Source organism: Arachis hypogaea, chromosome 11 (assembly GCF_003086295.3).
Source record: "Arachis hypogaea cultivar Tifrunner chromosome 11, arahy.Tifrunner.gnm2.J5K5, whole genome shotgun sequence".
NCBI classification, from domain to species: domain Eukaryota; kingdom Viridiplantae; phylum Streptophyta; class Magnoliopsida; order Fabales; family Fabaceae; genus Arachis; species Arachis hypogaea.
Window position 1 is genome coordinate 132532542 of NC_092046.1, and position 26122 is coordinate 132558663.

General features: G+C 36.3%; 1 protein-coding gene across 1 annotated transcript; it reads right to left on the reverse strand.

Moving 5' to 3' along the window:
- Positions 1–21780: 21780 nt before the first annotated feature.
- LOC112724065 (uncharacterized) lies at positions 21781–25891 on the reverse strand. Its single transcript, XM_025775356.3, has 5 exons — positions 25672–25891; positions 22674–24518; positions 22375–22579; positions 22133–22272; positions 21781–22049 (listed from the first exon to the last, which is right to left on the reverse strand). The coding sequence occupies exons 1-5, from the start codon at positions 25889–25891 to the stop codon at positions 21898–21900; spliced, it is 2562 nt and encodes an 853-aa protein (XP_025631141.3). The 3' UTR covers positions 21781–21897.
- Positions 25892–26122: the final 231 nt, after the last annotated feature.

Below are 26122 nucleotides of genomic sequence, written 5' to 3' on the forward strand. Positions count from 1 at the left end.
GTCTTAGATATTGCTTTCTAATAGAATAGCAAGCAGTATTGATACCTACCAATTTGATTAGAGACATTGCAAGCTCTCTGCCTCTTCAATGAGGCTACTTGTTAAGTGTATAAACAATAGTAATACTGAGATAACTTGACTAAGCAAGAAAATCTGTTATCAATTAGTTATTGGGTCAGGATTGAGTTCTACATATAGGGTTTATGTGGCCCATTTCTTGTACAATATAAAACTTCTTCTATTTCATTGAATAATGATACAAAAATACCAATTTCATTGTTAATTGCAAAATCTTCTCTGCAACGTTCTTCTTCAATCTTCATCTTCTTCACTCTTGATCTCTGGTACCTAACATGGTATCAGAGCAAGACTCCGATCCAGAAGTAAATTCACCAGAAATCACATCTTCCAAAACCCTAACCATGACCAACAATCTTCCTCTTCTCACAAATAATTCTCAGAAATTCATGCCGATTGGTGACAAGCTTGATGAAGCAAGCTTCTTTACTTGGGAACAACTTGCTTTATTCACAATAGGAGCCAATGATCTTGAAGATCACCTCCAGAAAGAATTGGTCCCCTCCATGTTTGATTCTGAAGCAGATCGTGCATCCAACACAGTTTCAAAGAGCTACAAGCAGTGGAAACAACGTGATAATCTTCTCACTACATGGCTTCTTCAATCCATGGATGAATCTTTCAAAACAAAAATGATTGGTTGCAAATTTGCTTATCAGATGTGGGAAAGAATTCAAGAGCACTTTGAAAAATTTTCGAAAATCAAAATCAAGCAATTGAGGACAGAATTGAAAAGCATCAAGAAAGGAGGAAGTTCAGCTAGTGAGTATCTCAAGAAAATTAGAAAAATTGCTGATTCTTTAGCTGCCATGGGTCATCATTTAACACTTGATGAGCACTTTGAAGCCATTACTGAGGGTTTAAATGAAGAATACAAAGTCTACATCTCGATGATGTCAAAATCAGACTCTATGAGTCTAATAGATGCTGAAGCATTACTGATCTCTCATGAAAGTATGTTGGAAAAATTCAAGAAACCTGATCTTGGAATCATACAATCAAACTTCACTCAAACCAGCTATCAATTCAACAATAGAGGAAATGGTAGAGGTTTTGCAGCAAGAAGGGGACGAGGAAGAACCTTTAGAGGTGGCAGATCGAATTGGAATTCCACAAATCGTCCTCAATGTCAACTCTGTGAAAGATTTGGCCACATTGCAGCTTCATGTTTTCATCGGTTCGACCAGAGTTTTCACACAAATTCAAACAACAATTCCAATTCCTCATCCTCAGTAACACCACCACCAAACTCTTTTCACAACCCCAGAGCCTATTTTACAACACCTAAATCTGATGTTGAATCCTCCTGGTTCCCAGACACGGGAGCCTCACATCATATCACTAATGATCAGACCAATCTTTACTCCTCTTCGGATTTTCAAGGGGCAGAACAGGTAGTGCTAGGTAATGGTTCTCAAACTCCTATTACACACATTGGTCATTCCTATCTCATCTCTTTAGACAATAATCACAGATTTATTTTAAAACAATTACTTCATGCACCAGATATCTCTCATAATCTAATCAGTGTGCATCAATTCACAGTTGACAACAATTGCTATTTTGAATTTCATCCTGATGCATGTTATGTAAAATCACAGGGCACCCACCAGATTCTGCTCCAAGGATCTCCTAAGCAAGGAGTGTATGAATTTGAGAGGGTTGCTATAACTAAATCATCTAAAATTCAATCCAATCCTCTTGCTTGTACTGCTGTTTGTACTGATTTTCAGGTCTGGCATCAAAGATTGGGTCATTGTACCCCTAAAATTGTATCTTCAGTACTTAATTCTTGTAATCTTTCTTCGATTCGTATGAATAAAAATGATATTAATCATTCATCTCTATGCAAGTCTTGTTGTATGTCCAAAATGCACTCACTGCCTTTTACCACTGACAATTTTAAATTCAATCATCCATTAGAAATGGTCTACACTGATGTTTGGGGACCCTCATCAGTCATTTCTCATCATGGTTTCTCATATTATGTTTCATTTCTAGATGCATGCACAAGATATCTTTGCATCTACTTGATATCCTCAAAGTCACAAGTGTTCGCTGCTTTTCAGCAATACAAAAATCAGATGGAAAATTTTACTGGTTTAAGAATTAAACAATTACAATCTGATCATGGTCAAGAGTATATGTCTCATTCTTTTAAATCCTTTTTAGCAACAAATGGCATCATACATCGATTTTCATGTCCCTATACTCATCAACAAAATGGTAGAGTTGAGAGGAAACATAGACATTTAGTCGAAGTAGGCCTTTCATTATTAGCTACTGCATCCATGCCTCTTAAACACTGGGATGATGCATTTTTAGCTGCTGCATTCATTATAAATAGATTACCTTCCACTGTGACATCAAATAAATCACCATTTGAACTTTTACATAAACAAGTGCCAGATTATAGTTTTTTTAAAGTGTTTGGATGTGGATGCTATCCTCTACTTACACCTTATAACTCTACTAAATTTCAATTTAAATCTGATTTGTGTGTCTTTATGGGATATGCCCCACATCACAAAGGCTATAAGTGTATGAATTCTCAAGGTAAGATATTTATTACTCGTCATGTGCTTTTTGATGAAACAATTTTTCCATATAGTTCTATGTTTTCAGCACAGTGCAACATGCCAGCCAGAAATCCTACTGTCACTTCTATATTGCCGGTTCCTATATTGACTACCACTACCGATTCTACACCTAATTCAGTTTCTCCTTCACTTATCACTCACACATCTACCACACCAATTCTTAGTACTAGCCCTCCAGCCTCCTCCTCAGATACAATAGCTAATTCCCCAACCCCAGATCCTATCTCTATAGGGGACATTGAAATTCCACCTCCGCCCATTGCCAACTCCAACACCACCAATGTTCATCCTATGGTCACACGCTCAAAGACTGGGTCCCTAAAGCCTAAAGCTTTACAATCCACAGTGAAAGCTCCTCCTGATCTTCTCAATGAAATACCCCCCAATACTAAACTTGCTCTTACAACACCACATTGGACCAAAGCCATGGAGGAGGAGTTGGCTGCTCTGCATCGAAATCAAACTTGGAAAATGGTTGAACCACCAAAAAATAGCACAGTGATAGGTTGCCGTTGGGTCTTTGCTATCAAACGACATCCCGATGGAACAATTCTCAAATATAAAGCACGACTAGTGGCCAAAGGCTTTCATCAACGAGAAGGAATTGACTATGATCAAGTTTTCAGCCCTGTCATCAAGCCAGCAACCATTCGTATCATTTTAACACTTGCAATTTCTCAATCTTGGCCAATTCGACAATTCGATTTCAACAATGCTTACCTCAATGGTGACCTTCAAGAAACTGTTTACATGCAACAACCTCCCTCTTTTCCCCAAGGCTCCCCAAATCAGGTTTGCAAACTTCATAAGTCAATTTATGGTTTGAAACAGGCCCCTCGAGCCTGGTTTACTAAATTGGCTGCCACTTTATCTCGATTTGGCTTTCAGAATACCAGGTCAGATCCTTCTTTGTTCGTACGATTTACTAAAACTTCTACTATGTATGTTTTAGTGTATGTTGATGATATTCTTGTTACTTGTAATAGTGATTCTGAGATTGTTCAACTTATATCCCAACTTAATTCCATTTTTGCTTTGAAGGACTTGGGAGAATTCAATTTCTTTTTAGGCATAGAAGCAACAAAAACAACATCAGGATCTTACATATTATCACAATCAAAGTATATTAGAGACCTTTTAGTTAGATCTAAGATGCATGAATCTCATCCTATGCCTACTCCCATGATTACTAGTACTAAACTTTCAGCTCATGGCAGTGATGTATTTGATAATCCAACTCATTACAGATCAATTGTTGGAGCCCTTCAGTATGCCACTCTAACCAGGCCTGACATTGCTTATGCTGTGAATAAAGTTTCTCAGTATATGCATAAACCTCTTCTCCCACACCGGAAGTGTGTTAAGAGAATTTTGAGATATTTAGCAGGTACCATTGATCAAGGACTTTTCTTTCAATCTTGTACTGATTTGACTTTGTTTGCCTTTGCAGATTCAGATTGGGGCTCGGACGTTGATGACCGTCGATCCACTACTGGCTTCTGTGTCTATCTTGGCACCAATCTGGTCTCTTGGGCAAGTAGGAAGCAACATTCTGTCAGCAAGTCCAGTGCTGAGGCTGAGTTCAGGAGCATTGCTGCAGCCGAAACAGATCTTCGGTGGATATTGAACTTGTTCACTGAACTTCGACTCCAATGTTCAAACACTCCTGTGATTTACAGTGATAACATCAGTGCTGTCATGCTCACAGCCAATCCTATCCTCCATAACAAAACCAAACACTTTGACCTTGATCTCCATTCAGTACGGGAGCGAGTAAATCGCAATCAGCTTGTTGTAGTTCACATCCCAGCCACAGACCAAGTTGCAGATCTTTTGACCAAGCCTCTGTCCCTTCCCACCTTTGATCGTTTCAAGAACAAACTCAGGGTCTTGTCTAAAACGACCATGAGTTTGAGGGGGGGTGTTAAGTGTATAAACAATAGTAATACTGAGATAACTTGACTAAGCAAGAAAATCTGTTATCAATTAGTTATTGGGCCAGGATTGAGTTCTACATATAGGGTTTATGTGGCCCATTTCTTGTACAATATAAAACTTCTTCTATTTCATTGAATAATGATACAAAAATACCAATTTCATTGTCAATTGCAAAATCTTCTCTGCAACATTCTTCTTCAATCTTCATCTTCTTCACTCTTGATCTCTGGTACCTAACACTACTTTTGCTCCCTAAAAGCTCAATAAGATCCTCAAGAACACTAAACGCTAGTGACATAGAATTCGTATTATGGAATCTGCAAATGAAATTTGTGATATAAATATCTCTGTTAGTATCAAACACCAAAATGCAAATATAAAATAGTAAAGTAAACTACATATTGATCTTCTAAGAAACATAAAAATCAGAGACCAAATAGCCAATTTATAATTTTCTTCTGCCTTTTCAAGTAGTAAACTACAGATTGATCTTCCATTTGGATATAATCAGTATCAAACAGAAAATACAAATTCTGATTCCATGAAAAAGGCTACAACTTGCACTAACCCAATGGCAAAGAAAAATATGGTGGCAAATATTCAGTAGAAGGCATTTTTGTATAAAGGAAAACACATGTTGTATATGGGTTAGTGCAAAAGATTTGTTTCATAAATCTATTTTATCTTTTAGTTTTTTTAATTTATGAGCAAAAAATTGATCACGCTAAAATAGAACATTATAAATACTTAATCACGATAAAATAAAACAGCAGAAGCATCACATAATATTTTTCAATATCTCTTGCAAAATTGAAATGCCGAGAGAAGCTTAATGAGAAAGGAGCGCAATTTTAAAAACTGGTGGCAGCCTAACTCATACTACAATAGTTGGTCATGAAGTCGCAAATCTAGATAAACTAAACACTTAATCAGAACTTTTGGAAAAAAACACCAAGATAGTTTTGAACATAATGCACGTAGTAATCATATCATGACTCATTTCCATCTGAAAGATAAAATAAGTAAATAAACATCATTAGCCACCCAGAAATAAAATCTATCAACATAAGCATTAAGGCCAAAAGGATGAACAAAGTTTCATGTCAATAGAAGATGTTAGTATCCAAGCTAGACAACACAACAATGCCAACATTCATTGAACATTATCTACCTAGCTTTCACTTATATTTTATTAGTATTCAAACAAAATAAAATAAAATACCTCATTGGTGAGTTGCTCAATTTCCTTCCCACCTTTGAACTAAGCCCCAAAACCTTGACATCTCACTTTAAGACACTATCAATAAGAGAAGCCTTAAGACAAACTTCAAGTAACTATCTTCTACTTACAATGACTATCATTACTAAAAGCAAAATATATCTAAATCCCCAACTGCAACATGAATGTCGACAACCCAAGCAATTTGAGATAATAATGAAAATCTTGGTTATAGTTTTAGCAAAATACATCACAAGTAAGCAAAATTGATTATAGTCTTATATTTGTAAATATATATTTACCAAAAAACTTGACAGTGATATTCTCAGATGTTAATATGTAATTCTTAATTGCTAGACACAGCTAAAGATGGAGGAAATTTCAAACTTTAAAGAACAATCACATAACAAATATTAATCATGCAACAGAGAACATTCTTATACTGAATATTTTTTCACATTAAGAAAGAGCATTAAGAGAAAATAGATGGAGCAGGATTCCTTCTACAGAAAGTTTTTCACTCAACAATTAGTAGAAGCAAGAATCATCCTTATGACAGCTTAGAAACCTTACAATCTTAAAAGATGATAATTTGTTTTCATTTTTCTATTACAAAAGCTTGAAAACAGAATTGCTGAAAAATTAATTGAGAATGCTGTCATTTGTATAATAGTTAACATCTTTAAAATAACATCTCTTTTATTCTTTGCTGTCCCATTTTCATTTCTCCATCAGTTTGAAATACAAAATGATGAAATTTGTATAGCTTTGCTATTTTAAATTAGTTATTAAGAAACAAAAGTGACTACTATGAAAATATGCTTAGATTACCATGCATGTGTCAAGCTGCCATATTGATGGCAATGTTTACAATCACACACCCCTTCGAAAAAGGATCTTTCTTAGGGAAAGCAAAGGTAATAAAAGCTTATCCACTCTAAAGTCTTAAGAGGCAAGCAGGACCGTGCAAAAAACAAAAAAAGGTATAACAAATGGCCATGTTTTGTTGACTTTGTTTTAAGCACATATCTTGACATCTCTCTTATGTGAACATTCCACATCTGTAAGCTTGTCAAAACTCAAAAAATGACTGGACTAAGAGTAGTGTCTATAAATTCATACAGAAAATATTATCTTTAGAAGCAAATAACTATAGAGAAAAGCATGTAATAAAGTTATCTAAGATGAGCGAGAATGAAAACCTTGATGACTTTTTGGGATGCAATTCCACCAACCAAAGCAGCCACATCATGAAGCTATGCCGCACCAAATTGACACATCTAATTGATAAGATCCCAACCAAAGCAGCACCATTGTATATTCTGATCTGTTGCACTAAAAAATAATCATCAAAATATACAAAGTTTGATATTGGATAAATGGCAACTAACCAAGCACCTCAAAAGCAACCAAAAAATAGTCCATGTATTCAGTCAAATTTCAACATCAATATATTCAAATTGATTTTACATAAAAATGTGTTTATGCTAACTATATTCTTTGTTCCAATCTGGTTAATTATGTCCTCATCGAATCGAATGCAAACCAATTAAAATGTGTAATCAGATTCCGGTCGAAACATTAAATAAACAAAATATAAATAAGAGATTATATCGACTTGAAAATTTTGCATCATAGTGATAAAGTAGCTTCACAAAATAAATTGTTTGTCCTCTATTAAGCATTTTTTGTATAGCTTGTAAATATTTTGAATACAGTAAATACTATAATTTGTAAAATCATCAACATGTTCATATTGGTGCAAATGCTATTTATATAATTTATGGAAGCATTGGTACTGTTAAATCATAGAACTTACTAATCCAAGAAAGTCAGGAATGTGTGACTCCTTCATAGCATCTATTCATAGTATTGAAAGCTCCTCTGCTGATGACTTCTTTATAATATTACAAATGCAAAAAGAATTATTAGCTTGATGCACCAATGATATGCTTCTTTATTTGTCTTCGAAAAAGCAAAAGCAAAAAATACAAAGAATAAAAACTCCAAATCAAACAACTGCATTACCTCATCTTTGCGCATGTGAATTTTTAACAGATCCTATGCTACTACAAAAAACAAAGATAATAATCTAAGTTACAACATCATTTATGAAATGAAACTGTTTCAATTTGTCTGGGTTTACATAGAATTTAAGCAAAATTTTCACCTCTAAAATACTACTGCTCCAGTATTACAGTGCAAAATTGAGGAGAAGAAAAGATTGGAAAAAACTGATAACAACGAAATAATTTTAAGCAATAAGTAAATAGTTGGACAGAATCTAAATTAGTAGCATTAGTAGCAGTATTTTGCCTTCGAAACTTTAGTTGTGCTACTCAAAAATGGTAACTTACATTATAGATTACACACCACATCAGCGTTTCCAAAAAGGTCCGAAATCTTTAACTGGCCATACCTACACACCCGAAACATAAAAAGATTAGTGGAGAACATTGAGCAGAGAAACTTAACAAATCTCACCATATTTAAGCTTGAAGTCATTTGGGGTGGAGTGAGCCACTGCACGACTTGGCCTTTTCTGGGCAAAGCTGTCCGATTCAGAATAGTGGGGGTTGAAACTCTTGCCGAACGGATCGAGCCTCGGTTTCTGGTGTTCCGGTGCTGGAACTCTTGCCGAAACCATCACACCTTCCTCCGGCGGTTCCTTTTCTTGCATCTCGAACCCTAATGACATTTTCTGTAATTTTATTAAAAAGAAAAAAGGAAAAAAATTTCTACTTTTAAAAAAGAAAAATGACCTTTGCAAAAAATATGGATGGTATATGGATCTCAGAGCTCTCCATTCTCTTGGTCGGTGTCTTGAACTTGTTGTCAACTGCTCCTTCTTCATTGATGGCAGCAACACCCTAAACCCTGTCACTGTTCTTTCTACTTGAAGCTGTATCAATAGCCACCGTCACCTCTAACTTATTGTTCTTCATCTCTGCTACTCGTCGGAAACAGATTCGGAGCCCATGACGTGTCTTCTTTGTTCTTTGCCAAACGCTCTCGTAACTACAGCACTGACCACCGCCATTCTCTATCTTCTCTGTCAATTATTGCTTTCATCACCGGCAAGCTCCTCCTTCTTCCTCGCAGCGTGGTGTTTCCTTTCTTTACCCTCATGTTTTCTTCTTTTCTGTAACATTATGTCTTTCTTTCTCTCTTCTCCTACCGTTTTGTCTTTTTCTCTCCCTCACACCGTAAACCATATACCTCTATTTTGAATTTGAATTTTAGCAAAAAATCCGCCCAATACTTTTCTTATTCACTTTCTCACGGAGCTTTGGTTTTTTTCTTTTTTTTTCTTATTTTGTTTTTCTCTGCCACGTGTTGCTCAATAAAATCAAATACTTGTTGAGTAATTAACCCACTACTATTCTCCTATTATATATTAATAGATAGATATAGCCTAAGAATGCATCCTTAGATAGAGATAAGACAAGGGATAGTAATAACTAATAAAAAAACGTGTAAAGGAGGTCCTATCACTTTTACATGCAAACTACATATGCTGGCCAGCTCACTCGCTCACCACTCACCAACTCATCGACCACCCTCCTCTACTAAGTCCTTTTCACCGTTGCATGCGTATACTTTACACAGCCTTCACTTTAATGGTCCAATACTCCAATTAAAAGATGTTGCCACAATTTACATGCATAGTGCGCGATAAAATAATAGTTCAATTAATGCTTCTGTACCAATTTCTTCTGTATATATTAATAATAAAACTATAATTGAGTCAATTACCCCTTCTTTATAGGAAACTAATAAAATATTTTCCGTGCTCCTGTTGAAAATTACCGATTTTGATCAAAATTATATATATATATATATATATATATAGACGGACCCAAACATACAAATGAAGGGCACTTGTCCCCATAATTTTTTAATTTTTATTTTAAAAGATATAGTTATATATAATATGCTCCCACTTTAAATTTTAAATGACCTCACTACAAATAAAATAAATTCAATTAGCTAAAATTTTAAATTTATTTTTTTATTTTTTTTTATCATTTTGACTATTATTTAACCTAATCAAATTTAATTATTGTACCGTCAGTTCTTTATTCTCTTAAACCCTCTTCTTATTTTTATATTTTCAACCTTCTTTTTCTATTCCTTGTCTAATTGTCATCTTCTCTTCATCAAAAAGTAAATTTTAAATTCTCCAATTTTTTTATATAGCTCTCCATGACTCTATGTATCTTTTAATTTCATTATTTTTCTTTTTGATATTTTCAATTGCATTTTTTAATTCAAACAATTATAGTTTAGGTATCAATCTAATATTTTATTTTTTTCGTGACTTTATATATTTTATTTTATTCTCGATTTATTCATCCTTATTACTTATTTTTTATCTTTTGTTCTAATATATGTACCTATGTTGCATATAAAATTTTAAAATGAACTGATTAATTTACTAATTTAGAATATATTTTTTATTTTTAAAAATAATAATAAAAAATATTTTAATTATAATATATAATTAAACAGATACATAAAATATTTTATCTAATATTATATCAAAATTAAATTAAAAAAATATATAACAAATTTAATTATTTTAAAAAATAAAAAAAATTATAAAAATTATGTTTTTATTATTTTATATAAACATACTTTTTATATAAAGATTTAATTTTTCTAGTATTTATATATAATTCTAATTTCAAATTATAAATACTAATGTATTATTATGCGCTAATATGCCAGTTAATTCAGTCTTTTATTATTAAATGTGTATAAAAAGATTAGTTAGGATAATAAGTTATCTATAATTTAATTAAAATACTTTAATTTTAAATTTTAGAAATAAAAAAATATTTTTTATAAATTATATATAATAAATAGTATTTTAAGAATAAAAGTGTTCGCTAACTCTTTTTAATTTTTATATCTCCATATAATTAATAATATTTAACAAAATTTATTTAATATATATATATATATTTGCCCCCACTCCTAAAATTTTCTGGGTCCGTCACTGTATATATATATATATATATATATAATGCACAAACAAAGATTGAATGTGCCCCTTTATCATTCTGTACAAATAGAATAAACCATTAGATCTGTGCCAAGGTTTCAGATGATAATACTTGTTGATTCCCTTCTTTGAGTGGAACCTTTATGAGATAAGATAAAATATCAAACCAACCCATTGACTATCTATTATTTGATTTACTAATCCTTTATATTGGAAAATTATGTGCTATTGCTCAAATCCGTAGTCAATCCTATTTCCGATAGGAGCAGTTGACATAGGTGATGAATTGATTTCTTACCGATGTCACTCTATTTTTGTTCGTCTATAATGATTGATAAATCCACAAATCTCAATTGTATTTCTCAAATGGTATCTTTTTCTTAGATATTTAGGTATACCCTTTCCATGAGAGTATTTAAAAAATAATGCTTCGAATTGTCATCTAATAGAGAATTTTGTGACTTATAAGCTAATAGAGGATTTATTTTTTGTAATATCTGCCAAATATTTTGTTTTAAGAATTCTAATTTGTTTCAATTCAAAGAATAGAAATAGTGCACATAGAAAAATAACATTTTACAATAAGAATAAAAAGTAAATAATTGCTGCCACAAATAAACTCGAACACTTAAGAAATCTGTAGGACAGGCAGATTCACACCTCTTACAACCAACACAGTCCTCCGTTCTTGGGGCAGAAGCTATATATATATATATATATATATATATATATATATATATATATCAGTATTATATTATTAGATTTAACTAATTAATATACTTTTTATTTAAAAGTTATGATAATTGTACATATACAAGTCTTTTTTGTTGTGATACTTGAATTAGTTAGATCTGTAAATCAATAGCTAAAATGGCTTGATGAATTAACTCATTTATGTTAGATAAATCATCATGAGAGCGAGAGTGAGAGCGAGAGAACGTGTGAGGGGGGAGGGGAGGAACACTAAGCGAGGTAGAATTAGACTGTTTCAATGGGGTACAAAGGATCCTAGGGTTTGGAATCGGGAAGAATATTATCGCCTGGAAAAAGAATCTTTCTCCGTATTTGTTGATAATTTATCGGAAGATATTTCAAAGAAGGAATTGTACCACTTGTTTGGGTGGACGGGTAGAATCATTGACATATATCTCTCACGGAAACGTAAACAGGGATTAGTTTATCTTTTTGCTTTTGTACGATATACGACGAAAGGGGCCGCTCTGAAGGCGATCACGGAGATAAATCGTATGAGGTTACAAAGAAAGTTATTGTCTGTTGGTGAAGCAAAATTTAGAAGACACCTACAAGAGTGGGAACGATGGGTGCATGTGGAGCAGAGAGTTTTGTACGAGGGAGGGCATAAAGGAGCTGATAGTGGAAACGAGGGAGAGCCTAAGGAATCTGATAGTGGAAAAGAAGGGGTTAATGCATAAGAGAGTGAGGTGAACAAGGATGGTGCGCAAGCAGCTGACCATAGTAAGAGGAAGAGGGTTGACGTTGCAGTAGCGCAGGCGAACATGGATTGGTTAGTGAGGAGCGTAGTAGGTAGCACTTTAAAACCGTTTGACATCCAATCGTTGAAAAGATCTATTTGCAAGATTGTGCCTCAGGTTGTGGAAGTCAGAGAGATAAGTGCTTGTAAAGCCCTAATGACGTTTGAAATAGTGAAACATGCAGACGATACTTTTACGTTCAAATTGGATAGGGTGCTACATTTCTTTCACAGGGTTCAGAGATGGGAAGAGTCTGATTGTTGTGAGACTCGAAGAGTTTGGTTGGAGTGCTATGGAGTGCCGCTCCATGTCTGGTCAACATAAACTTTTAAAACCATAGGAGGACAATGGGTGGAAGTTATTAAATGCGATGTAGACACAGAAGCAGGATCATCTTTTAGAAGTGGACGGCTTCAAGTTGACACTGGTGTTTTTGACGTTATTAGAGAGTGGGTGCACGTCTCTATTGGTGCTACTGGTTTTTATGTTTTTGTGAAGGAGCTGGGCTGTGAGGTATGTGGTGCAGAAAATATGGTTCAGAACCAAGTAGAATGTACAGTGAGTCGCAGATCTTGTTCTGAGAACAGTAGCATGATGGCTGGGGCGGTGCCATGGGATCCGGCGGCTGACATGTTAGTTTCAAACGTGCGGTCGGTAGACGGGGACGAGGATAGAATGGTCATTCCTGAGGTCTTATTTAATGATTTAAATTGTAATTATTCAAATTTGAATAATACCGCTAATATTATGGATTCGATTAGTTCCTATCAGGGTAATGGAAAGAAGGATTTTGAGGGATATGGTTTGAATGAGGAGGAGGGGTCGGAGAGGACAGTTACGTAGGAATTAACCAGGTGTGGAGATGAGGTAATTCATGCTGTTATAAGGAAAGATGGCTTGAATCAAATGGGCTGCTCTTATTATTGCCAAACTAAGGCTTGCTATGAGGGTAAGGGCGAGTTGGGCTTGGAGTTGAGAGGCCCAACTCTCAATGGATTGGAAGAGGGGCTTCGGGTTGATGGATCTCAGCTAGATGGAGGGAGGATGCGGAAGGGGCTGGTACGGGCTGGGGGTTGGGCCCAGGGAAGGATGGGTTAGGCAACAAAGAGAGGTCAGGTGTGTTAGGTGCTGATGGGTCAGGCTGGAGGGTCGGGGTCGTAGGACGTGGAGGAAGGATGGGACACAGAGAGGTCAGGTGTGGTGATCCGGCATGAGGATGGGGACACGAGGAGGACTGGTGCTATGCGGGGTGCTGACCCAGAGGTTTCCGATGAGGATTATGGCACGACGGAGAGGGAGAAGCAAACCGAGTAGGGACCGTGGCGAGCTGATAAGCGCGGTTCCATGGCTGTTCCGGCGCCCGACGCTATAGGGAACGATCAGGCTGGGACGGCGATTCGGGGGCGCTGCGGGCGGTGGTGACAACGAAGGGTTCGAAGGAGACGGCTGAGGATGGGGGGAGAAATCCTGCTTGTGGAACCAGTTCGGGTATTCCGACACAAGCATATGGGAGTCCGATAGCTGCGATAAGGGACACAAGGCTAAACATAGAGTTGCACGATCGGGCTGATGGATACAGGGGAGCGGGGGACGTTGCAGGGGTAGAGCCGGAGGAAGAGCAACGAGAGGAGACAGTTGATGACAGAAAAATAGAACAAGAGTAGATACAGGAAAATCAAAAAACGTGGGCTTTGGCGATGGAATCGGGTGCTATTTTATATGATGAAGAGGTGGATATTATGGCAATTTTACAGGCACAGAATGAAGAATTAGCGGTGAAGAGAAAGATGGCAAAATAGAAAGAGAAGGTTAAACGGAGTCGGTCTAAGAACCACAATAAGGTGAGTAAAAATGTTTTTAAATGAAGTTTGGTTGCTGGAATATTAGGGGGTTGAGGGGGGACGAAAAATTCAGTATGATTAAATCTTTGAGGAACAATTATAAGCTAAGCATGCTAGGCTTGGTTGAAACTAAGAGCCATGAGATATATAAATTTGATGTTGCAAGAATTTGGGGGTGCAGTAATGTGGGATGGGAGTCTGTAGAGTCTGTGGGAGCTTCTGGGGGCTTACTGCTAGTTTGGGATAATGAGATGTTTAAATCCAACAACTGTTATAAGAGGGAGAGGTGGCTGTGTGTTGAAGGAGTGTTGACAAAAATTAATTTTCATTGTGCATTCTGTTTGGTGTATGGGGCGCATGGGAGAGGGGAGAAGCAGGTTGTGTGGGAGGAGTTGAGTTATATTGTGGGTTTGGGTCAGGTTCCTTTTTACTTTTTGGGAGATTTTACATGTCGAAGAACGCAAAGGGGCTAGTAGTATACCAGGGTCAGCGGAAGATTTTAAGGATTGGGTACAGGATATGCAATTGATGGACTTACCTCTCAATGATAGAAAGTTCACGTGGTTCAGTGGTCGATCTTGTAGTAGGATTGATAGGGTCTTGGTTAATGTAGAGTGGATAGAGGAGTTCCCGGAAGTTCGATTGAAAGGTGGCCCAAGAGGGCTGTCAGATCACTGCCCGTTGATTGTGGAAGGTAACAGAGTAGGTGGTGGCCCGCGTCCTTTCAGAACCCTGGATTCCTGGTTTACGCATGAGGGTTTTCTAAGGATGGTTAAAAATGAAAGGAGAAACTTGGGAGACGCTCAGTTCACTAGTAAGCTGAAGGCTTTGATAGGTCCTTTGCGAAATTGGCACAAGGAAAATTTTGGGAACATGGATAAAATACTGAAGATGTTTGAGGAGGAGATTCAGAAGCTGGATACGCTGGTTAGTGAAGGCACGTATGATGGTATAACGGAGGCTAGAAGGAAGGCGTTGGTGAGCTTTTGCGAGAAATGGTATGTAAGGAAGGAGGTCCACTGGAAGCAGATGTCGCGGTCTCAGCATGCTCAAAACATGGATAAGAATACTATGTACTTTCACAACATAGCATCGGCTAGAAGACGGAATAACAGGATTGATGCGCTGATGATTCATGGTCGGTTAGTGAGGAATCAGGCAAGAATAAAAGTGGCAATTAGAGGGTTCTACAAGGAGCTGTATCGGCAGGAATATGTTCCGAGGATTGGCTTTAAGGATGGGTTGGTGAGACAGATTGATGGAGCTGAAGCTGCAGCACTGGAGGCTATGCCGTCGGTGGAGGAAATCAGGGAGGCAGTTTGGGATTGTGAATCCTCTAAAGCCCCAAGTAGTGATGGATACAATATGAACTTCATCAAAAAATGCTGGGAGGATATTGGGCAAGAATTCATTGGAGCAGTGATGGAGTTCTTCCAGACTGCTAGGCTACCATCTGATACAAATGTCACGTGGGTGATGCTAGCTCCAAAGCTCGTGGGTGCTAAAGAGATCAAGGATTTTCGGCCGATTAGTATGATGGGTTGTGTGTATAAGGTGATATCCAAGGTTTTGGTGCGAAAAATGAGAACAGTCATGCCGGGTTTGGTAGGAGAAACACAGAGTGCATTTGTCCAGGGGAGAAAAATACATGATGGCGCCCTTATTGTTTGTGAGACGGTTCAATGGCTTAAAACGAGTCGAAAGAAGGTGGCAATCATTAAGCTTGACTTCCAGAAAGCTTATGATAGAGTCAGATGGAGTTTTGTGGATATAGTGCTTCAGAAGATGGGGTTCGAACAAAGGTGGAGGAATTGGGTGAAAGAGTGTCTGAGTACGGCATCTATGTCTGTGCTGGTTAATGGATCTCCAACCAGGCCGTTCAAGATGGAGAGGGGACTAAGACAAGGTGATCCACTCTCTCCTCTGCTGTTTGTGCTTGTGGTCGATGTGTTGCATAGGATGTTGGGAGAGGCTTGAGGAATGGGTGCATTACTCCGTACTAGTAGAGAGAAATCATGTTGAGTTGTCGCATCTCCAATTTGCGGATGATACGATCTTGTTTTGCCCTACGGAGACAGGAACAATTGTGAACTATAAGAGGATGTTGCGTTGTTTTGAGTTGATGTCTGGGTTGAGCATCAATTTTGATAAGTCGAATTTGATCCCGATTAACTGTGAACAGGAATGGGTGGAGCAGGTGTGTGGCCTTCTGGGGTGTAAGCAAGCTAGTCTACCGGTTCGCTACCTTGGGATTTCGCTAGGAGCTAATCCGAGACTAGTGAAGACTTGGAAGCCAATCATAGATAAGGTGGAAAAGAAGCTCAGCTTATGAAAAGCGAAGGTTCTGAACAAAGCAGGCAAGCTAGTTCTCATCAAATCGGTGTTGAATAACTTACCGATCTATTACCTTAGTCTATACAAGATGCCAAAAGCAGTCGCTGACAAGTTGATTGCACTGCAAAGGAGATTTATGTGGTGTAGGGAGGATGGTAGCTATGGGATGCCTCTAGTAAAGTGAAAAGTGGTTCAGGCTCCAAAGAAGGCTGGAGGCTTGGGGTCGGAGATGCAGTGCTTCGAAACACAGCACTGTTGTTTAAGTGGTGGTGGAGGTTTTCAAAGGAGGACTGTCCGTTATGGAAGAAGGTGGTCTGCTCCTGTAATAATCTGAACCCAAACATTATGCTAGCTAGTCAGACCTTACCAGTGAAGGGAGGTTCGTGGAAAGACATCTGTCAGTTGAATATAACAGACCAACAGGTGAAAGAAAAACTTCTTCATGGCCTGGCGATGGAAGTAGGAAATGGCAGCCGAACTCTGTTTTGGGTAGACAACTGGGTGCAAGGTGGCCTTCTAAAAGTAATCTTTCCAAGGCTCTTCTCTATGTCAAACCAACAAGGATCTGTGATAGGGGACTGTGGGTTCTGGGATGGGTTAGAGTGGATCTGGAATTTTCAGTGGAGGAGAGAGTTGTTCCAGTGGGAGTTGGAATTGGTTCATCAACTTCATGAGAGGTTAAGGCTGGTGAATCTATCAGCTAGTAGAGAGGATAATATTGTCTGAAAATTTGATAAAAATGAAATTTTTTCTACTAACTCTTTTGTACAGGTGCTGCAATCGGAGACTCTTTCGGAAGAAATTACGAGCTACAGCTTCACTAGTTCAATCTAGGGAGGTTTGGTACCCCCCAGGATTGAGCTCTTTGGTTGGTTTGTTCTAATTGGCATGGTGAATACTAAAGAGCGATTGAGCAGACTAGGTGGTATTCGTCAGCATGACAATCATTGTGTCTTGTGTGAAAAGGAGATGGAATCTGTCCACCATTTGTTTCTTTTGTGTGACTTTATGTGGCAGGTGTGGTGCGCTTGGTTGAGATATTTAGGTAAACCGTGGGTCGTCCCAGGAACCATGAGGGGCAGTTCGAGAGTTGGACTGGTTTTCACAAGAGTAGAGAGGAACAGAAGATGTTGCTGACTAGATTCTTTGCAGTAATCTGAAATATCTGGTTGGAACGGAATGCCAGAATTTTTAACAACAGGAAAGCAAGTGTTGAGGACATTCAAGGAAGGACGTTTTTGAGCTACAAGGAATGGATATGTGTTAATCCTCTTGGTTGTTGATGGCAATGCCGGAGATGACAGGAGTTTATCTTTTTGTTTCCTTTTCTGCTATATGTTGCTCCACTTTACTGTGTTGAGCTTTTTTTGTTTCAAAAAAAATAAAACTATAATTGAATCCTATATAGGTAATATATATATATATATATATATATATATATATATATATATATATATATTCTAAGGAGGAACCGTTTTTATTTTTTTTTTTACTAGTACATCTTATTTTAATATATTTAATAAAAAAATAATGTTCGAGTTTTTATTTTTTATTTTTTTCTTTTTCTTACCGATCCTTTAAGTAGCTATGCATAGATTATTGAAACTGATAATAGAATAGAAAAAGTTTTCATGTATGCTGTATACTGATGTTTTAGTGCTTTTAATTGGTGAGTTTAATTATATATATTATATATTTTTTTATAGAGTAAAGTATCGTTTTTGTCCCCAACGTTTGGGGTAAATTCGATTTGTGTCCCTAACGTTTAAATCGTCCTAGCTATTTGTATCCCTAACGTTTGTAAAAGTGATTCAATGTTATCCTGCCGTCAATTACACATCATGAGTGCTTTAGTTTGAGTTTTAAAAATCTCTTCTTGAAGTTAGAATACAAATGTCTGGGATCGAATCGATGATCTACTCCGAAAAATAGCTCATCTAATGTTGAAACTAATTCCTACAACATTTACATAATTCACTTTTCTGGGACATAATTGAATCTAAACACAAATAATGGGTATAATATTAAAATCGAACACATCCAAGTGAGACCTAATTGAGAATGAATACATTCAACTGAGAATAATTAAAAAATATAATCTGATTTGTTAGTATAATTCATAGTAGGATAACATTGAATCACTTTTATAAACGTTAAGGATACAAATAGGACGATTTAAACGTTAGGGACACAAATAGAACTTACCCCAAACGTTGGGGACAAAAATAATACTTTACTCTTTTTTATAATTAAGATTAACAATTAAAAATTATTGAAATATCATTATATTAATATACTTAAAAAATTTTCTTATAAAATAATGAACTGAAGAATGATATTATTCTATTGTTTAGATTTAGACTTTGTTTATTAGGTGAATTTTTTTTAAAAAATTTTGTTTTTGAGTTATTTTAAAAAAATTTTTTATAAAAAATAAAATAATTTTATGTTTAAATATTTCTTGTATTTTTATTTATTATTTATGTTTAAATATAATAATAAAAAAATATTTTTTGTTCATTTATTATGTAAAAACATCTTTATTTTTAAGAAAAAAGATCTTTTAAAAAAAGTAAATTGTAGATTTTTTAAAAAGATGTTTTTTATTTTTTAGTATTTTATTTTTATTATTAAAAATTTATCAGATAAAAAAATTTATCAACTTAATAACACAAAAAAAAAACTCTTAATTATATTAAATTTTTTAAATTTTTTCATCTATTAGTACCTTTTTCCCTCCCATTTGAGTCGAATTAATCAAGATGTTACATACAGCAAATATAATAGAAAAATTATCCCGTATTTTTGTCCAAATGAGTGAAAATATCGTATTTTTCGTACGAATAAGTCCTCAATAACATATTTATCTTGTAGCGAATGATGAAAAAATCAAGGATTTTTTTCAAACTAAAATAAAAAAAAATAATTTAAAAAAAAATATTCTTTCTTCAATTTTCGGAATCTAAATTTTTTTGTTTAAGAGAAGTTCGCCAAACGTGTGAAATACGCCTAATCTTCTGCGAACTTTACCATACTCTTCCAATTAAATACACGTTATAAATAAAAATATGATACATTTTGTAAATAAAAATGTCATCTACCTCCATTAAATATCTATAAAAAAAATTTTTCACTTTCTATGTGTGTTATTAACCATTAGCATATATTATAAAAAAAAAATTTAGACACCAAAAAAATATATTATAAAAAATTTTAAACCGTATTTTAACTATTTTTTATTTTATTTTTATTATATTCTTTTTTTATTATGTTCACTTATGCTCATCTTTATTTTCATTAATATATTTTATTATAGTATAACAGATATTTAAATATGGTATAAAATAGAAGAATAAGGATGAACATAATAAAAAAAAAACAATTATGTGATAAATTCTCACAAATAAAAAATAACTAGCTCCGACAGCATAGTTGAGTAGTGGGACAGCATAGTTGAAGAGTAGTGGATAAAGTAAGGTGCAAAAGTGAGTTTGGTTTGCTTGGAGTTGTTGGACATAAACTATTTTTTGCCTTGGTAGCTTGTAGGTATAGATTTGGGGGTAATGTCAGAGGAGAGATTGACAAAAAAAATTTTTTTTTTGTGTTAGTTATCCTAATAATGCTTGTTCAAAAATTTTCTTCTGTGCCTGAAACAATTTTCCTTCATGTTCATCATTTTCACAACTTTTAATTTATAATAAGAATATTATTGCTTTTTCTAGGGTGAATGCTAGTCTGGAATTGGCAAAATCAGCCTCCACATGAACCTAATACGGATTATCTTGTTGTCTGTTGTATATCATTAACGCGTATTTGGTATTCTAGTAGGGTGACAATCTTTTTAACCCCACGTAGACACGCTAATCGTCTCTCAAGTAATTGTTATGGTAAGTTGGTAACCCCATTTGTGGTCATATATTTAAATAAAGGAATTTGAGATGTCAAATTATAATATATTAGTTTTTTTATATATTTGTTGGGTCAGTGTTTTTATTTGTCCTTATGATTTTTGTACTTTTTTATGCAGGCTTTGATTGTTGTCAAGCCCATATCACTCCCCGGCGGCATTCCTCTTTATTCTTTGCTTGCCCGTCACAGCTACTAGCTTCCAAGCATGTGGCGTCGCTGTGAAACGGTTGGTGCGAGCTTTCTGTCTCTGGATTGGTGGTCTCTAAAGAACCATTTGTTCTCAATACGGCTGTGAAATGGTGGTCTATTCTAGGGGTGCACATGGGTCGGGTGAAGCCGGGTTTGATGTGATCCAGACCCGGCCCGAAATATACACCGGGTCTATTTATTAGACCCGAACCCGATCCTAGACCCGATGAAACCAATACATTTTCGGGCCACAATTATACCGGGTGAAAATCGGGCCGTTAACATTACATTACGTTGATACCTTCTTGTAAGCTAGCATGTAAAAATATCCAAATTTCCAAGACTCCAACCATTAGTTAACATGGTAAAATTCACTTAGAAAAATATAACAAGAACCAACCCTTCTTCAAAATTAAAGTATAACCACAATCAATACTAAAGCATAACCACAATCAATACTAATATTGTCTAATAATACCAAATATTTAAATCAATACAAATAACACAATCTTATGTATTAGTCTAAAGTCTTATGCATTCTAAACATAAAATATTAATTTATAGTCTTATAATGACTAATAACACAAAATATTAAGGTTTACAATACTTAAATTCCACATAAGAATAGTCATGAACCATCACTAATAACACAAAATATTAATTGTGTATGATGACCGGGCCACCGGGCCAACTTCGGGTGACCCGAGCTGTGGCCCGGACCCGAGCTATGGCCCGGACCCGACCCGAAATAATGACCGGGTCTATTTTTGAGACCCGTACCCGACCCTAAACCCGATGAAATCACACCAAATTAGTCCTTAAAGTGTTCGGGACCAGGCCGGGCCTTCGGGCCGGGCCGGGTCTGTGCACCCCTAGTCTATTCTCTCTGCTAGCTTCTGATTGCTTAACCCTCTGTGTTCCTTATTTGCTTAAGTCTCATCACCTCCGTGCGCCTCCCTCACCTCTTTAGACCTTACACCAACTTACAACCAAGGTTTAGAAAATCGGACCGGTCATTAAACCGCTCTAGTCACTGATTTACTGGTCTAACCGGTTCAATCGATGGTTCAACCGGAAAAACCGTTTTAGAGTAGAATAATAAATAAATTATAAGTACACATCCTAAAATATAATTATAGTCTAATACAAATCTTAAAATATCTTTGAAATTAAAAACACTACATAAAATATCATCAACCAAATACATATGATCTTATCAAAATCCAAACTCAAAAGTTAAATAGTAATAAAAGCATATGTAAATATTAAATCCCAACATCATGGTTTATCAATTATCAAAATCCGCAAGAACTTGTTGCAAATCTGCTTCGGTGGGATGATCTTCACCTTCATTCCCACCCTGATCAGCAGAAGAAAGAGATGCACCATAAAGACCACTACTACCACCGCCACTTTGATATAAATCAGCATCAATTTCACCTAATAAAATAGAAATGTTATCATTATATTATAAACTAGCAATATTCTAATAAATCATTAGAAACTAAATATACTATACTCACGCAATAAGTCATCCACATTACTAGGAAGATCAGGCTCTTTCTCTACAACCTCTTCAGTCACCCAGAAGTCAACTTGACTGATACTTTCATAATCAATTGGATCATGTTGTGTCTTTTGCTTTCTTTTTTCTTTTTCCTTCCTAACAAGTTAAATACAATATATGGAGATTTAATAATTTACAAATTTATTATGATAAAGATTACAAATGAAACAATATAGTATTTCATGAAACATATATTACCTGGATTTAAGACGCAAATTATAGGTAACATAAACAATGTCATTCAGTCTATCATGCTCCAATCTATTTCTTCTTTTTGTATGAATCTGGTAAAAAAGGCTCCAATTTCTCTCACACCCAGAAGAAGCAGATACTTGGCTAAGAATGCGAACAGCTATCTTTTGTAGACATGGAGCAGAGCCTCCGAATAACCTCCACCATTCATCTACCAATTATAAAACCATAACATATTATAAGATATTAATTAAGAACATAGAAGCATAAAACAAGTTAAAACAAATATTCAACCATATTCTTACCAGGCTTAAGTTCAGATGCAGCTGGAATAACTTCTTGTCTATCAAAACTTTCCTTCCGATCTCTATATAAATGTATTTCTTTCATTGCCTGAACTGAATCCAAATTGTTACACTTGCAATACAAGGTAACAAGATCAAGAAAACCTCGCATAACATCAGGTGCTTCTTTATAATTTTCATTAAAAAAGAATTTAGGATTCAGGAAGTAAGCTGCCGCATGAAGATCTTTCTTCAAATGCTTGTCCCATCTTGAGTTGATAATATCTGTGTACGGCTGATATGCAGTCTTGGATTGCCTAAACATCTCCTTAATTGCATCTTCTGCCCTTAGCATTCCTTCATAAACATACCCCAAAGATGGGGGGTCATCAGCATCAACAACCCTCAGCAAGTAAATCAGAGGGCTCACAAGTTTACATACAGTAAAGCAATCGTCCCAAAATTTGGCATCCAGAATAATAGCACTCACAGCTCTACCAGTAGCACTCCTTCCTAATTTGTGATCAGTGAAAATTGAATCTACAACCAATTGTTGCAACTCCTTTTTACGGTCAAAGATGCTCTTCAATGTAATAAACACAGTTGCAAACCGGGTTGCACCAGGACATACAATTTCTCTCCACTTAGGTCTTTCTCTTAGCCAAGATAAGAAAACCGTATGATTGTACACAAATACTGTGATCTTTGAAGCACGAGTTGCAAGGTTAGAAATATGCGCCATGCTGCTTATATCTTTTAAAATAAGATTAAGGCAATGAGCAGCACATGGTGACCAATAGATATTATCATATTTTCTATTGATAAGCCTACCAGCAGCAACATAATTGGCCGCATTGTCAGTCACAACATGCACAATATTATTTGGGCCAATCCATTCAATCACCTCAGAAAACAAAGTACAGAAGTGTGAAGCATTTTTTACCATACTGGAAGCATCTACTGATTTCAGAAAGCACAAACCTTTAGAACAATACACCAAGAAATTGATTAACGTTCTTTGTATTTGATCTGTCCAACCATCAGCCATGAGGGTACATCCAGTTTCCTTCCATGCACTCCTATAACTATCAACTAGCATTTGACTTTCTCTTTTAAGATCAGCCAACAAATTAACCCTTAACTTATCATAAGAAGGCCCCTTGTAACCAGGTCCAATACCAGCAACACCATCCAACATATCTTGGAAATATGGCGACATCACAGCATTAAATGGAATTTTACAATCCAAAAGCCACCGAGCAAATCGTTTATCAACCTCGTGTATCGCCTCTTTGTTTTGCATAACACTTTTAATACTTGGTTGAGCTCCTGGAGTTGTTCTTGGTGCAAACATAGGAGGAATGACTTTGGCTTTTTTCTTTGGATCGCCTCCAACTCCTTGCTGACTCGAGGTACGCTGCTGTTCCTGTTCTTCTTGAGCTATTGCCTCATCAATTGCATCCTCTACCTCATCACCACCCTCTTCACCAAAACTTACTTTTCTTTTCTTTTTGCTGGCCTGAATATCTTTCAACAAACTTTCCATCTGTTTTTCCACATCATATGGAACTTTAGGACATTTTTTCACGTCTCCAGTAATCTTTGCTAGATGTTTCTTCATCCTGTGAATTCCACCTCCATTGAAAACTTGTAGACAAAATAAACATTGATATTGTGGTTTTCCATTCACGTGTTGTAGAGCAACATATTTCCAAGCTAAATCTGTTTTTCCCCTAAGGTTAGAAGAACCTTGTGAATGACTATCGTTAGCAGCATCATTCGGAATAGGAGTATCGGCAGGCATGTTATTATTCACAGAAGCATTGTTATCAGTAGTTGCTTCTTGGTTAATACTATCTTCCATAACTGAAATTAATAAAACATGTATGAAATAGAAATTGACCAAACACAAATTGACCAAACACAGCCACTTACTTTTCAGATTATTAATTTCTTATGCTAATTGCTAACCAACAAACAGTCAAATAGAAATTGAGCAGAGGAACGAAGTTCACAGAAAATGCACAGTTTACAAAGAGCAAGTTCACAGGAATTGAAATCAGAAATTGAAATCAGAAAATGCACAGAGCAAGTTCACAGAAATTGAACAGTTCACAAATGAATTTGAGCTGAAAATAAAAGACCAGCCAGCTTAACATTCAGATTTTTTATTTTTTATGCTCAGCAGCAAACAGAAATTGAGCCGAGGACCAAACACAAATTGACCAACAAATAGAAATTGTGCAACATAGAGGAATTAAGCTGCAAAATAGAGCAGAAATTGAGCAGAGGACCAAACACAAATTGACCAAACACAGCCACTTACTTTTCAGATTATTAATTTCTTATGCTAATTGCTAACCAACAAACAGTCAAATAGATATTGAGCAGAGGAACGAAGTTCACAGAAAATGCACAGTTCACAAAGAGCAAGTTCACAGGAATTGAAATCAGAAAATTAAGCCGAGGTCTAACTGTCTAAGTTCAGTTCACATTGAGGACAAAGAGAAAGAGAACATGAGCAGAGGTCTAAGTTCAGTTCAGTTCACAGAAAATTAAACCGAGGTCTAAGTGCACAGAAATTGAACAATTCACATCGATGGAAGAACATGAGCAGAGGCGAAGGACAAAGAGAAATGAGCAGAGGACGAGTCACTCACCTGGGGTCGATGGAGGGCTACCGGTGTTGACTGTTAAGGACCGCCGATGAGAGGCTACTGCTGCTGGTGTTGAGACTTGAGAAGATGAAGACGATCGAGTTTGAGGGCTACTGGGCAGGAACCAGGCGACGATGGAGATTGGAGGGTTGCTGGAGCTGAGGATGGCGACACCACGGGGGCGAAGGATGGCGACAGGGGGCTATGGTTCAGGCAGCGCCGCTAGGGTTCTTCTTCTCCATTGGAGATGATTCAGATGATGATTGATGAATGAATGGGGTCGGGGCTCGGGGGAAGAAAGCGGGGTGGGGTGCTCCACGGGCGGGTCGGGTCGGGTTTGTTTTTTTTATTTTTTTTAAAACGTAAAACGGCGTCGTTTAGCGTAAGCTGCGTAACCGGCCGGTCACCGGTTTGGTCCAATCGGCCGATTTTCGACCGGTTTGCCGGTTCTTGAACGGTTCTTCTCTCCGCAGTTTTCAGATAAGGACCGGACCGTTTGCAGCGCCGGTTCGCGGTTAAACCAGTCGAACCGGCCGGTCCGGTCCGGTTTTCAGAACATTGCTTACAACTGAGAAACGGCATTACTAAAAGCCAGATAATTTAAAGTCTCTTCACCTAAGAGACTAATAACAATAACTACTTCCATAAAAGCCATTAATGCACTGAGAGCGGACAGAGGAATGGAGAGGGAAGATTGGCGAACGAGAGAAGCACGGAAGAGACTGAATGCGATGTGCTGCTTTTGATGGCCGAGGGAGGTTCGGATAGTGTTTTAAAGAACCCACTACTGATTGCGGGTGGCTTGACGATGGA

What these genes read in the sequence shown, in the direction of transcription:
- LOC112724065 (XM_025775356.3), bottom strand. Translation starts at nt 25,891, where the DNA reads ATGCCGTTTCTCAGTTGTAAGCAATGTTCTGAAAACCGGACCGGACCG. An exon ending in GCTAAACGACGCCGTTTTAC is followed by an intron (nt 24,519 to 25,671) that starts GTTTTAAAAAAA and finishes TATTAATTTCAG; the next exon opens with TTATGGAAGATAGTATTAAC. An exon ending in TGCATCTGAACTTAAGCCTG is followed by an intron (nt 22,580 to 22,673) that starts GTAAGAATATGG and finishes TATAATTGGTAG; the next exon opens with ATGAATGGTGGAGGTTATTC.